The sequence below is a fragment of the Bos javanicus genome, chromosome 1 (genome assembly GCF_032452875.1).
Source record: "Bos javanicus breed banteng chromosome 1, ARS-OSU_banteng_1.0, whole genome shotgun sequence".
NCBI lineage: Eukaryota > Metazoa > Chordata > Mammalia > Artiodactyla > Bovidae > Bos > Bos javanicus.
Genome location: NC_083868.1, coordinates 148332411 through 148346952, shown reverse-complemented (window position 1 = coordinate 148346952; position 14542 = coordinate 148332411). Strand labels below are relative to the sequence as shown.

At 47.2% G+C, this 14542-nt stretch overlaps 1 protein-coding gene across 4 annotated transcripts in view; it reads right to left on the bottom strand.

Moving 5' to 3' along the window:
• The window catches only part of DOP1B (DOP1 leucine zipper like protein B), a 131004-nt gene extending 121141 nt beyond the window's left edge, over nt 1-9863 (bottom strand). For 3 of the 4 annotated variants that reach the window (XR_009737757.1, XM_061424471.1, XM_061424491.1), the window contains exons 1-2: nt 9773-9863; nt 3370-3534 (exon numbers count right to left, since the gene is read on the bottom strand). Coding sequence is in view for 3 of the 4 variants with exons in the window: in XM_061424471.1 (XP_061280455.1) it covers nt 3370-3507 (138 nt within the window). In the remaining variant the exon portion in view is untranslated. Of the gene's footprint in view, nt 1-3369; nt 3535-3824; nt 6062-9772 lie in introns of those variants that run through there. The other variant, XM_061424480.1, reaches the window with a different exon arrangement.
• Nucleotides 9864-14542: the final 4679 nt, after the last annotated feature.

Below are 14542 nucleotides of genomic sequence, written 5' to 3'. Positions count from 1 at the left end.
TAATCTGTAACAACCTACGTGGGGAAAGAACCTGAAAAAGAATGGAACACGTACGTGTACAATGGACACACTTTGCTGTACACCTGAAATGAATATTGTAAATCGACTGTACTCTGATATAAAATAAAAAATTAGATTTAAAGAAAAAAAATTTCCAGAACGTTAGAATGCTTGCACATGCCCAAACCTATACTCCTTCCATCTGAAACATTTAATGTCTCTGGTTATATACCATAATATGGTCAATGTTTTTATCATATACTTTTTAATTGCGTTTATCATGTATTTATTTCATATCATGTATTTGTTTATCATATTGTTTGCATTTCCCAACCATAGATTGCTTAATTTTTAATGTCTGAATTGCATATGTGCTATGAGGTAATTTTATTCTTACTACAAACTCAATATTCATCTATGAAAAACAACAACAACAAAAAACACAAATTAACTCAAAATGAATCAAAGATCTAATTGCAAAAACAAAAACTAAAAACTCTTAGAAGAAGAAAACACAGGGGTAAATCTTCTTCATCGTGGAATTGGCAATGGTTTCTCAGATATGCACCAAGAGCATAATCAACAAAAGAAAAAACAAATGAGACTTCACCAAAAATTTTAAAATGGTGTGCATCAAAAGACAGCCTAAAGAATGGGGGAAAAAACAATCTGCAAATCATAAATCCTGTAAAGGACCAGAATCCAGGATATAAAAGAAACTGTTGCAAATCACAACAAAAAGACAAGTAGCATAGTTAAAAAAATAAACAAAATACTTGAATAGAAATTTCTCCAAGAAAGATATACAAATGGCCAACAAGCAAGTGACAAGATGCTCAAAATTTTAGTCATTAGGGGAATGCAAATCAAAACCCTAAGGTATGTAAGATATACCGCTTCACACCCACTAGAATGGCTATTGTCAAAAAAGAAAACCACCCTGAAAACTGAGAACGAGAAGAAATTGGAGCCCTAATACGTAGCTGGTGGGCATGTGAAATGGGGTAGCTACTGCGGAAAACATCTTGATGGTTCCTCAATAACTTCAATATAGAGTAACCACGTGACTAATCCCACTCCTAGGTATACTCCTGAAAGAAACAAAGACAGGTGTTCAAACAAAAACTTGTACACAAATATTCACACGGGACTACTCCGAAGAGCCAACTGAAGAATGGCTAAACAAAATGTGGTCTGTTCATACCCCGGAACATTATTCAGCCATAAATCAATGAAGTACTGATACAGGCTACAACGTGGATGGACCTTGGAAACACACTAAGTGAAAGAAGCCAGACACAAAAGTGCCACATTATCGTACGATCCCTTTTATATGAAATATCCACAGATACAGAAAGTAGATTAGTGACTACCAGGGCCTGGGTAAAGACAGAAATGGGGAGGGTTTCCCTTGGGGTGGTGAAAATGTCTGGGAAGTAGACACTGGTGATGGTCATACATCATGAATGCACTAAAAGCCATGTATTTTAAGATGGTTGATTGGGGCTTGGTGGCTCAGTGGGAAAGAGTCCACTGCCAAGGCAGGAGATACAGGTTCGATCTCTGGTCTGGGAAGATCCCACACGCCACAGAGCAACTTAGGCCTGTGCGCCGCAACTCCTGAGGCTGTGCTCTAGAGCCCAGGAGCCACTACTACTGAAACCCCTGGGTCCTAGACCCCGTGTTCTGCAACAAGAGAAGCCATCACCATGAGGGCCTGTGCAACTACAGAGTATCCCCTGCTCGCCGTGACTAGAGAAAAGCCCACCTAGCAACAAACACCCAGCACAAACAACAAAAATTTAAAAAATGGTAAAAAAAAAAAAAAAAGTAAATTTTATGTTGCATGAATTTTAACTCAACAGAAAAGCAGTAAGCACATCCCCCTCTCCCCAAGTATGGTATTATTTGATTCCAGGAGAGTCAAGTACTAAAATAGTAAAACACGTAGAAGAACTGGAATGTGTCCAAGTCCCACTCCAGGGCATCTCGCTTTCCCCTAAAAAAGCAGCTTACCTCTGTGCAACACAGTGAATATTACCTTCAGCCAGAAAAGTCCTAAGTCAGAGCTCTGCCACCAAAGCATTCTCAAGCTCTTATTTGCTGTTTTATTATACGTCTCCATCCCAACCCTGGGGGTTCAGACAATAATCTGCCTGCGATACAGAAGATGAGGGTTCAATCTCTGTGTTGGAACGATTCCCTAAAGAAGGGGTTGGCAACCACTCCAGTATTCAAGGGGAATTCCATGGACAGAGGAGCCTGGTGGGCCACATTTCATGGGGTCACAAAAAGTCAGACACAACTGAGTGACTTACACTTCCACTTTCCTTCCAGCCAGCACCAGCCACGGGGTTCACATGTTGTAAATACACTTTGCAGAGACCACGCAGCTTCCTGGGCACTATCTGCAATAACCGCCCATCTCCTCTCTGCCATCTGTGGGTGCTGATAGCTGCTTTCGGGCGGTTGGTGCTGGACAGCTGCTCAGGTGCCGCCCCTGTGGTCAGGCTGCCCACCTTCTCTCTCCCCCTGGCTCCTTGAAGCAGTAAATGGACAAATTCTCTCTAGTGAGGTTTGTTTGAGCCCCCCGGTGTGTGTGACCTGGAGAGTGGGGACCCCCCCAGACTCGGTTAGCTACCTCCCAGCACCCATACGTCACTTGGGCTCCAAAGTCAGGTGTCACACCCAGGAGCCCAGGTAACCGGCAATAGAACCAGGCACAGCCTCTCTGAGCCCAGGTTATCGTCTTCCTAAAGGTCACAGTAATCACCCTCCTTCTGGGCAGGACGGAAATAAACAAAGGTCCCCATCCATGGCACACGAGCTCAAGCCCACAAGTGATCGGTTTTGGTCTCCTTAGACCCAACCCACTTTCCCTTGTCCAAACACACACACACAATTTCTGGGCAGATTTCCATAACTGCTTCATCCTTTATTCTTCTAGGAGTTACCAGTTAGCAGTAAAATGGTGGAAAAGATTAGAGAAGGGAAAAAAAAAAAAAAAAAAGCCATAAAAATTCTGAGCAGTACAGGAAGGACAATTCATCTTTGAATAAATGGATCATTTATAAATTTATCTTGTTTAGAACTAAATATTGTTGAGAAAAAAAAGAGTTCAGCTGTTCTATGGACTCTATCCACACTATACTGTGTGCTCAGAAAGAAAGGGCTGGAAGAGGAGGTTCATATGCTGACAGGTTAATAGCAGGTGTAACTCGGGTGACAAATTAGTGGCGGTTCTTCTTATCTGATGGCTGTAATCTGCATGCAGTGTAATATTAAAAAGACAAGTCCTTGAAACAATAAAAGGACAGCTGTGTGCCCGCCCCCTGCCCCCACAGTGCAAACACTCCCAGCCCCACATACCTTGTTGAGCTTGCCCAAGGAAGATATGAGATCCGCCCATTCACTCGAGGACTCGAAATTTCTTAATGCCTTTTCGATCACGGAAGAGTAATTTCTGTATCTGTAATCATTCAACAGCTCTTGCTCCTCTGGATCCATCTTTCATTCTCGCAGCAGAAAAGGTATCTAAGAGGGAATCAGAGGACAAACAGATACGGCAGCTCTTCAAGGATGTAAAGTGTCCCCAGCCCACTGCCCTGGAGGCCACGTGGCCGCAAACACTCTTATACCCAGACGGGCTGGGTGATCCAACTCAAATATTTAGCAAGGCTGCTGAGCCAGGCACTAGGGGACATAAAAGATAAATGGTTCTGGTGTCTCCTGGACTCTGAGGGAGACAAATGGATGAAGCTGAAAGAAGGAACACGCTAGGGTTCCACTTAATGGACAAAGTGAACTCTAGGAGCGAAACTCACCAAGTAGCTAACTGCATGTTGTTGCCAACTGCGAATTCTGAATGCACGTGGTTCCTGCCAGCATGGGGCATCTACTAGCCCTAAGGAAAAGCAGATCTGTGTCCTAACTGAACAGTTGGTTTAGCACCCAATCCTTTACAGATAGACTCCAAGACAGGACTGTAAGTATTCTACAAGAAAATCAGGTGGGGGGAAAAAAAGTTAAAAAGCCCAAGGATCTAAGCGTGACATGTCTGACAGCAGTGGTGTCAGAAATCCACATGACCGTTCATTTGCGTGTGGGTGTGCTCAGTCATTGTCTGACTCCCCATGGACTGTAGCCCACCAGGCTCCCTTGTCTGTGGGATTTTCCAGGCAAGAATACTGGAGCAGGGTCTTGGTGCAGGGGATCTTCCCCAACCCAGGGAGCAAACCCACATCTCCCGCATCGCAGGTGCATTCTTTACCACTGCGCCACCTGGGAAGCCTTGACTGTTTATTTTCTAAGTAGTGGTTACCTGCCTGGCCCCCGACAGGGTGCTGCCCCCATGGCGCTATGTCTCCAGGCGAGGAGTCTGGATGGAGGTGTGTTACACCAGGGCCCAGGTGCTTGCCATTTTCTTTTGGCCCTTGTATATTTTTTTTCTCCCCTGTGGCTAGATGCATTCATTATACATGAGGACTGCAGCTACTGCAAAGCCTGAGGCAGCGGTGGTAGAGTGGACTCCTCTGGCCTTTTGCCTTCCACCTTTCCCCTATTTTATGCCTCAAAACAAAGGTTTGATGTTGGAGCTGAAGCCTCACCTTGCAACCCAGGGGAAAGAGCCATCTTTAGGGCATGACTCCCATGCATTAAGTGGAAGGAAGGCGCCACACCAACCTTGGACACTCTGCCCCGGACTTACTGCTTTCTGCACGTTAAGAGTTGAGTTTAAGCTGTTAAATCAAGTGTTCTGTTACTCACAGCTAAACATGATCCTGACTTATGAGCCTACGTGGTATCTCACTAGCTCACGCTCTGGAAGGAGAGAGAAGCATGGAGTAATGGTGACGTGAGTAAATTCCCCCGAGGCAGCGTCAGTGTGCTAACCAAACTTCATGTCATCAATCAGATACAAAGGCAAATACTACTTCACAGAAGAAACTGAGCTGCAGGGACAACGTGATCTTTAAGACTCAATGTTTCGTTTCATAGCTATGGGGAAGTTTTAAGACCCTCCAGGTCTTATCCTCTTCGCTTTCTGATTGCTCCGGGCCCCCTGTGATAAGGCCAACACAACTGACTTTCAAATCATCAACGCGAGTGGACTCTGCTTCCTCATTCCGCTCCCAGGAGGACGGTGTGGCAGGCCACTTCCTCCTCCTGCAGACAGCCTCCCATCAGCACACACTCCTCTGGGCCATCCGCCCTGTGCTGGCTCCCACCCACCTCTCTGCAGACCCACCCTCATCTACACGCCTGCCAGATGCTGGCATTCCCGGGCAACATGCTTGGGTCCCTCCCACCCTCTCTCTCTTCCCTCAATGATCTATTCCTTTAAGTAATTAATACCAGCTTCATGTTCATGACTCACAGGTTTATAGCCCTCCAAACCTCCCCCTCGAAGACCCAAATTCATGCCAATGCTTCCTTGACTTCTCTACACGTCTGAAACAGCGCGTCCGAAACTAGACTCTCTAGTGTCCATCAACAACATGAAGTCTAGCCATGTGATGGCATGCTCCTCGGTGATGAGAAAGAACAAAGCGCTGAACATGTGGATGCACCTGGAAGATACAAGCTTAGTGGAAGAAGCCGGTCATAAAAGGCCATGTATCGCATGACTCCATTTATATGAAATGCCCAGAAGAGGCCAGTCTGTAGAGATGGCAAGTGGATGCATGAGTGGTTGCTTAGGGTGGGGAGTAGGAACAGGGAGTAACTGCAAATGAGCACAAGGGATCTTTTTTATTGGGGGTTGGGGGGGAGTGGGGCACGGATGGGTAATGGAAATGTGCTAAAAACTGGATTATGGCCATGGCTGCATAACTCCATAAGTTTACTAAAAATCATTGAATGATATACTGAAATGAAAGAATTTTATGGTCTGTAAATTATAACTCAACAACACTGTTTTTAAAAAACCCTCCACTCCTTTTTTCTTTTCCAGTAGGTTTACTATAGAATATTGACTATAGCTCCCCATGCTATACAGTAGGACCTTGGTGTTTATCCATTCTATATACAATAGTTCACATCTGCTAACCCCAAACTCCCAATCCATGCCTCCCCCTCCTCCCCTCTCCCTCGGCAACCACAAATCTGTTCTCTGTCTGTTTCCATTTTATAGATAAGTTCATTCGTGTCACATTTTAGATTGCATACAGAAGTGATATCATACAATATTTGTCCTTCCCTGTCTTTCTAACTTACTTCACTTAGTATGATAATCTCCAGTTGCATCCATGTTGCTGCAAATGGTATTATTCCATTTGTTTTTTATGGCTGAGCAGTATTCTACTGTGTATATACACCTTATCTTCCTTATCCATTCATCGGTCAGTGGGCATTTAAGTTGCTTGTGCAAAAAAACCCTCCATTCTTGGAGGGGATATGTGTACACTTTCGACTGACTCAATCATTGGGCACGGCAGAAACCAACACAACACTGCAAAGCAATTATCCTCCAATTAAAAATAAACTTAAAAAAAAAAGCCCTCCACTCTTAGAGGGGTATATGTACACTTTCGACTGACTCAATCGTTGCACGGCAGAAACCAACACAACATTGTAAAAAGCAATTATCCTCCAATTAAACTTAAATAAACTTAAAAAACAAATAACTGAAAAAAAAAAAAAAAAAAAAAAACCTCCACTCTGGATTCTACCTGCACAGCATGTTCCCTCTCCAGTCTTCCTTTCCTCAGAAAGCGGCCCCTCCACCTATGAGACCTCTGACGTCATCCTGAACTCTTCCTTCTCTTTATCAGCCACACTGAGCCCAAGTCCTGTTAGCTCATCTTCCAACACACCCGTGGATTCTCCACTGAGTGAGTCATCTTTCTCCTGCAAGCTTGCAGAAGCCTAAGGCTTCTCCTTCAGACTCTTGTCTCTCTGCTCCTGTGCGTACTTTCACACAGCGCTCCAAGTCCTCTTAAAACATAAAACACTTCCCCACCATGTTTAAACTCTTCCCATTGGGCTTCTCTGGTGGCTCAGAGGGTAAAGCAGCTGCCTGCAATGCGGGAGACACGGGTTTGATCCCTGGGTCAGGAAGATCCTCTGGAGAAGGAAATGGCAACCCACTCCAGTACTCTTGCCTAGAAAATCCCATGGACGGAGGAGCCTGGTAGGTTACAGTTCATGGGGTTGCAAATAGTCGAGCGATTTCACTTCATTGAGTCTATATATAGTAAGCCCTCACTCCCTTCATGCCCAGCCCACTTCTGGACCTGCAAGGCTCTACCTGCCTGTCTCCTTGCAGCACTCTGCTTGTCCTAATTCATCCTTTCACGGGGCTTTTGCACATGCTGGACCTCCCTGCAAAAACACACTGCACTACGCATAGGTACGCGATAGGACTGTCGGATCATTCCTGGAAAAGCCTGTCTTTTTTTCTGAAATAATATTTCATAGTTTTTGAAAAGAATAAGGATGGTAATGAGAGATGTAGTTTGTTTTGCTGAGTAAAGACATAAGAATTTAGTACATCACAATGGTCTACGTGTTTTTAATTCCAGGAGATTTATAAGTCTGATATCCCATATTCTGAACCACTGTAATACTCCATGCAGTCTGTTCACTCTATTAGGTGTCAAAGCACTGGGGAAAGAAACAAGAACAAGGCAGGGTTCGACTCTTACAGTTCAGAGCCTAATAAAAGAGGAAATGCCTAAACATGTAATTTCAATTTAACGTGGCATGGAACTTCCCTGGCAGTCCAGTAATTAAGACTCCTTGATGCCAATGCAGGCGGCATGGGTTCCATCCCTAGATGGGGAACAAAGAGCCCACATGCCTCAAGGTACTGCCAAAAAACTGAAAATACAATAAAAACTAAAGGATACATTTTAAAAAATTAATGTGCACACAGAGTGATGGAGGGTTGGCTGAGGTATCAGAGTGATGCTGGCAAGGAGGGCAGAGGGAGCCCAACGAACAGCAGAGAAGTCCTCAAAGTCCACAGGTGTGGGCGCTTGCTAGAAGGAAGAGAGCCTTGTCAGTGACAGCATGTGTGTTTAGGAGATGGGACAGCCAAGAGGCACCACTGCTCATGGGAAGCAAGGTGTGAGCCCAGTAAAAGCGGGTAACTGGAACAGTTCAATGTTATGGTTGGTTGTAAGAAGAAAGCCTCCTTGATGTCACTAACAGCACAGGTGAGAAGTTTGGAAACAGTCAAGCAAGCTCTTTTATTTCAAAATATGGGGCACCTGCTGCTATGCTTGTAAGTGAGACTCCTAGGTGGGCTTGGTAAACCCATCATTTCTGCATGTATTTCTCTCATGCTACACACAAGAGTCCTAGTAGATGGGTATCATCAACTTCCAGATAAGGATGCTGGGATTGAGGCCTTCCAAAAAAGGTGCCAGGGTCCCACTGGGGCAAGCAACTGGCAGAATCAGGATTTCAGTTCAGGCCAGCCAGATGCCACAGAGCCTCAACCATATTACGCCACAGGTAAAACTCAAAGTACAACCTTTATAGAGCTCCCCTGACAATGATTTTGCAATCTCCTCCGGATACCTTTTCTGTGAGAGACTCAATAACTCAGTATACTGACTGAGTATGACAGCCTAGTAACAATTACACTCAAAGGAGCAGTCCTATAAACAAGCACATGGGGCCAGATGAATCCGCCGGAAAAAAATGGAAAACTCTCAGCTGGGAATCTCTCACCTTAACCACGCTTAATTTCTTAGAAAAGCAAGCTGAAGTGAAAAATCAAACACCTAGATCCAAAAGAAGTTACTTTTAGAAATGTTGACATGAAAGACCTGTTTCTGAGATGAAAACATAAAAGTGAAAAAAATGTCAAAAAGTCACATCTCTCATGAGAGAGACCCACTTATCGATAAACAATGATCCTCTGCCACAGCACAGAAAAAACACTCATCTGCAAGCCGTTTAATCGACTCTAGGCCACACATGATTTTGAATGGGGTCTTTCAGAGTGGTAATTAGATTGTAGTGGAAAAACGTGAGGCGTACAATGGGCGCCAGCTTTGGCGGGGAAAAGGCGCCTCTACTTTCTTAACAAAAAAAAAAAATCCTACCAGGGTTCTCCCAAGGGTAGGGCAGCTGTCCCAGATCAGGGGAAACACCTGAGGGTAACAGCCTCCATAAGCAGGGCAGAGAGATGCTTTATGGACCATTTAGGGCGTCAGCAGCCGGCGGCGAGACTGCAAGACGACGCAGGCGGGCCGAGAGCGCACTGCGGCTCAGATTCCCTTCTCCAGAGGGCAGTCTGGAAGGCTTGGGGTGGTGGCGGGGGGTGGTCTTTCCTCCACGGGGAAAACCTTAATCTCACAAAAGATTTCAATTCCTAGACCAGCTTCCCGAGTAGGACTGGGAACCAAAACAAAGCCGCGCGCGGCTCCAGCATCCGCCGGCCGGCTGGCGGGCCGTGACCCACCTGACCTCCACCTGCCGGACTAGAAGGCCGCGCGCGCGGGCCGGACCTGCCTGCCTTCGCCGCCGGGAGCCGGGGGCACCTGGGGGTGGGGGTTGGCGGCCCCTGGGGGTAGGGTCGGAGGGTCCCGGGCCGGCGCCCCCACGCCCACTGGCGGGGGCTCGTTAGGGCCGCCCCCGCGCTGCTGCAGTGCGCGCTCCGCCGAGCCACCTGCATGCAGCCCAGGCGCGCCCCCGAGGCACCGCCCAAACTCCTGGGCACCGGGCGAGGACGCCCCCGCCGCTCGCGGGCCCGCGGGAGGAGACGCCGCCCGGCTCCCTTGGCTTCCATCTGGCAGACGAGCGCGCGGGCTCCACTTACCGGCGGCGTCGGCTTCTTCCGCGGCGGGCGCGCCCACGAGAGAGGCGCGGAGGAACCGGCCTGGACGCCACGGGTCGAGCGGGTCGGCCGGGACCGCGGAGGAAACGCCGCGCCCGAACCCCAGCGGCAGCGGCTCCGAGAGACTGGGGCTGGCCGGGAGGCGGGTCTTCGGCGGCGCCTGGGGAGGGCGTGGCCAAGGGCGGGTCCTCCCCGGGGCGTGGTTTGTGAGGGCGTGGTCTATGGGGGCGGGTCCTCAAACGGGTAGGGGTGGGGCTACGGGCGGAGATCCTCTGAGGACGGGACGGGGCCAGCGTCGGGAGGTGGGGCCCTCGAGGAGTGTGGGCGGGGCCAAGGAAAGCGCCCTCGGCTCGTGAGGGCAGGGCCGAAGGCGTGTCCTCGACGCTAGGGGCGGGGCTTCAGGGCGGTCCCTGGACTCGGGGGCGGGGGCAGAAGGCGGTCCCGGTGGGTGGGGCGGGCTCAGGGAGGCGGGTCCTCTGCGCGCGGGGGCGGGGCCTGAACCCGGGCCTGGCAAGCGCAGCGCTTCCACCCGGTGTTCCCCAGGGTCAGGGAATCAGCCGGGGCCAGGTGGGGTTTGGAGTGACAGGCAAGGAAAAACCGTTGCACCCGAGACCGGTGGGGGTCCGTGGCACCTGGCCATCGGGACCACACCCCAGAGCCTCGGGGAGGAAGCGGAGCAAATCCTTCCATACATGCTCGGGCCACAGGAGGTTTGGGGGACCCTGGCTAAGGTGCCCCACCCCAGCCCCACAGGCTTCACTTTTCCTATCCTTGGCATCAGAGGAGGTGAGGGAGATAATTCCTACAATTAGCTTATTTACGTAGCTCTGGCTCAGGAAGGAGACCTCACATCAAGCCTAAAGGGCATTAATATTTTCAGATGAACCCCTAACCGCTTTCAGGTGCCTTCGGGACCCACACAGTCCAGACCTACCCGGCCTGGCCTGACAGCCTCAGGGCAAGAGGCACCTGATAACCGGGCTCAGGCAGAGTTCACCTGAGCACCTGATGACACCAGCTTGGGGCTCCCAGCCAACCAGAGCAGTGGCACCTGTTGATTGAGGTTGTGGTTTTTGCAGAATCACATCTAATCTGGGGCTCATAAATACTAGGCCATCCGTGAAAGAGTCTGAGGGGATGGGAGTGGGGAGTCTATGAACACGCTGCAATTGGGTAGAACATGTTGTGTTTATCTGTGTTTCTGGAGAAAGGGTATAGAATTTGTATCACATTCCCAGGGGCTCTATCTCCTCACCCAAAATACCAATAATATTTTAATAGTTTGAGATGCTGGACCTCTGGCCCAGCCAGGCTTATGGTTCTGATCTCCCATCTCCATTCCATCCATACCAAGTGTCCCAGATGTAAGCCCTCTAATAGTCAGTTCTAGAAATGGTCTTCAAGTGAAAATAGAAGAAAACTAAAGGATTGAGCATTTGGCAAGACAAAGAATGAATGAAAATTGATTTCCTAATGAAGATGTGATAAACTCCATTTTTACAGAAACAAAGTTGACAAACATATGAGTTTCTTTTCTTTTTTCCTTTTTTTTTAGGCTCCTCAAATCCTACCACTTTCCACATTACGTTGAACTAACAGAGATAAGGTGGCTTCCCCAGTGGCTCAGTGGTAAAGAATCCGCCTGCAGTGCAGGTGACATGGGTTCAATCCCTGGGAAGATCTCCTGGAGAAAGAAATGGCAACCCACTCCAGTATTCTTGCTTGGGAAATCTCATGGACAGAAGGAGCCTGGCTGACCCTAGTCCATGGGCTTGCAAAAGAATTGGATGCAACTTGGCGACTAAACAATAGCAACAGAGATAGAAGAATTGCTTGTATCCACTGTTAAGAATAATCAGTCTGTCAGTGCCAAGACCACCTTGTACAATTTTGTCTTAATGCATTTATATAAAATAATACATGTGTCTTGTAGTTCAGTCACCTAGCGCTGAAGAATGCCAGGGGTGTGGGAACTTAATTTAAATGAACTTTAACAAGTCAGGATAGTATAAACCCTTAAAGGAAGAACTCCATTCATAATCAGGTCGGATGGTAAATGTACAGCATTAAGATTTGAACCTTTCTTCTTTTAAGGGTCTGTTTCCCTGGTTCCGGTTGTCTTGTCACCCTTGATCTACTACTGAGCTATGTTCATCTGTTTCAGTTCAGTTCAGTTCAGTCTCTCAGTCGTGTCTGATTCTTTTCGGAATCGCAGCATGAATCGCAGCACGCCAGGCCTCCCTGTCCATCACCAACTCCCGGAGTTCACTCAGACTCACGGCCATCGAGTCGGTGATGCCATCCAGCCATCTCATCCTCTGTCATCCCCTTTTCCTCCTGCCCCCAATCCCTCCCAGCATCAGTCTTTTCCAATGAGTCAGCTCTTCGCATGAGGTGGCCAAAGTCCTGGAGTTTCAGCTTTAGCATCATTCCTTCCAAAGAAATCCCAGGGCTGATCTCCTTCAGAATAGACTGGTTGGATCTCCTTGCAGTCCAAGAGACTCTCAAGAGTCTTCTCCAACACCGCAGTTCAAAAGCATGAATTCTTCAGCGCTCAGCTTTCTTCACAGTCCAACTCTCACATCCATACATGACTACTACAAAAACCATAGCCTTGACTAGATGGACCTTTGTTGGCAAAGTAATGTCTCTGCTTTTCAATATGCTATCTAGGTTGGTCATAACTTTTCTTCCAAGGAGTAAGCGTCTTTTAATTTCATGGCTGCAGTCAACATCTGCAGTGATTTTGGAGCCCTAAAAAATAAAGTCTGACTCTGTTTCCCCATCTATTTCTCATGAAGTGATGGGACCAGATGCCCTTTGGAGTTCATCTGTTTAAGATATGTAAATAGCCTAGGTGCCTTGCATAATAATACTTTAATTAGGGCACTTCAGATTTAATTTAAATCAGAACTGTAAGCCTTTTGACAATAAAGAAGGCTCTATAAATCAGAGGAAATGACATTTTCTGGCTCAGGCTTAGTGTTTAGTGTTAGTCGCTCAGTCGTATCTGACTCTTTTCGACCCTGTGGACTGTAGCCTGCCAGGCTCCTCTATCCATGGGATTCTCCCGGTAAGAATACTGGAGTGGGTAGCCATTCCCTTCTCCAGGGGATCTGCCTGACCCCAGGCTCAGGCTGGTCCCCCCTATTAGGGAGATCGGCCAGGGAAACACATTCTGAGTCTCCAGGAGCAGATACTGGTGACTCCCTAAGCCAGTCTCTTCTCCACCCACCTGGGTAGGAGCCTTGCATAGTTCTGTAGTTGATGCTGTGCCCACGTTGTGTTGACTTGCAGGAACAAATAAACCTTTGTCAGGATCATCATTATCACCTGTTTCATCTCCGCTGCATCACTATTTGGGCTCTTGAGCTGTCACAATCCTGTTGCAGTTCAGTAGGTGAGGGTAAAGGTGATGCTGTGTTTGGGTTCCCCACACAGGTGTCAACCTAGAAAACTGAAAACGTGTGACAACCTGAAAAGTGTGTCACAGAGCAGCTGATGTGGATGGCATCTCTGGCTCCATTCGGTGCCTAAAAACACATTGTATGAGATAGTTCATTTAAAATATGCCACTTCAGGGAATTCCCTACTGGTCCTGTGGTTAGTTTGCCACAGGGGAACAGATCGCTCTCTAGTTGGAGAACTAAGATCCTGCAGCATGCCCAAACAAATAAAAAATATAATATGCCACTTTGTTTTCCTGCCTTTTATTTCTATTCTATGCATTTCTTTTTTTCCCCCCTTTTTTAAGAAAAAAAGCTTTTTATTTTGTATTTGTGGGCGGGGGGGGGGGGACTTCCCTGGTGACTCAGCAGTAAAGAATCCACTTACAATGTAGGAGACACAGGTTCAATCCCTGGGTCAGGAAGATCCCCTGGAGGAGGGCATGGCAACCCACTCCAGTATTCTTGCTTAGAGGATCCCATGGACAGAGGAGCCTGGTAGGCTACAGTCCCTGGGGTGGCAAAGAGTCAGACACGACTGAAGCAACTCAGCACTCATGCAGGCACATAGCCTATTAACAATGCTGGGATAGTTCCAGGTGAACAGCGAAGGGACTCAGCCATACATTCACATGTATCCATTCTCCCCTAAACTCTCCTCCCATCCAGGCTGCCACATGACAGTGAGAAAAGTTCCCTGTGCTATACAGCAGGCCCTTGTTAGTTATCCATTTTAAATACAGCAGTCCATCCCCAACTTCCTAACTATCCCTTCCCCCTATCCTCCCGCTCAGCAACCACAATCTCATTCTGAAGTCTGTGAGTGTGTTTCTGTTTTGTAAGTAAGTTCATTCATATCATTTCTTTTTAGATTCCACATATAAGGGACGTCATACAGTATTTCTCCTTCTCTATCTGACTTACTTCACTCAGTATGACAATCTCTAGGTCCATCCATTTTGCTAAAAATATGCCAATTTAAAACCATATTTCATTTGTCTAGTTCATGGAAAAGTTCACACAGAGGCTGGATTGGGGATCTAATAATCATATAGCTTACAAATCCTTTAGATTTGGTGTATCATTTCCTCTAATTTTTACACCAAAGGAATTGCCTGTGATCTTTAGACTCATAATAGTGAAGTTGAATGTACCAAGTGCTAGGCATCAAGGAATTTTGTGGTCAAACAGTCCTGGATACAATTCTGATTTTTGGCTCTTGCGATCTTGGAAAGTTAATCACCCTCTCCAAACCTTTATTTATTTGAGAAATGACATTAAGAGCTACCTCAGGGACTTCCCTGGT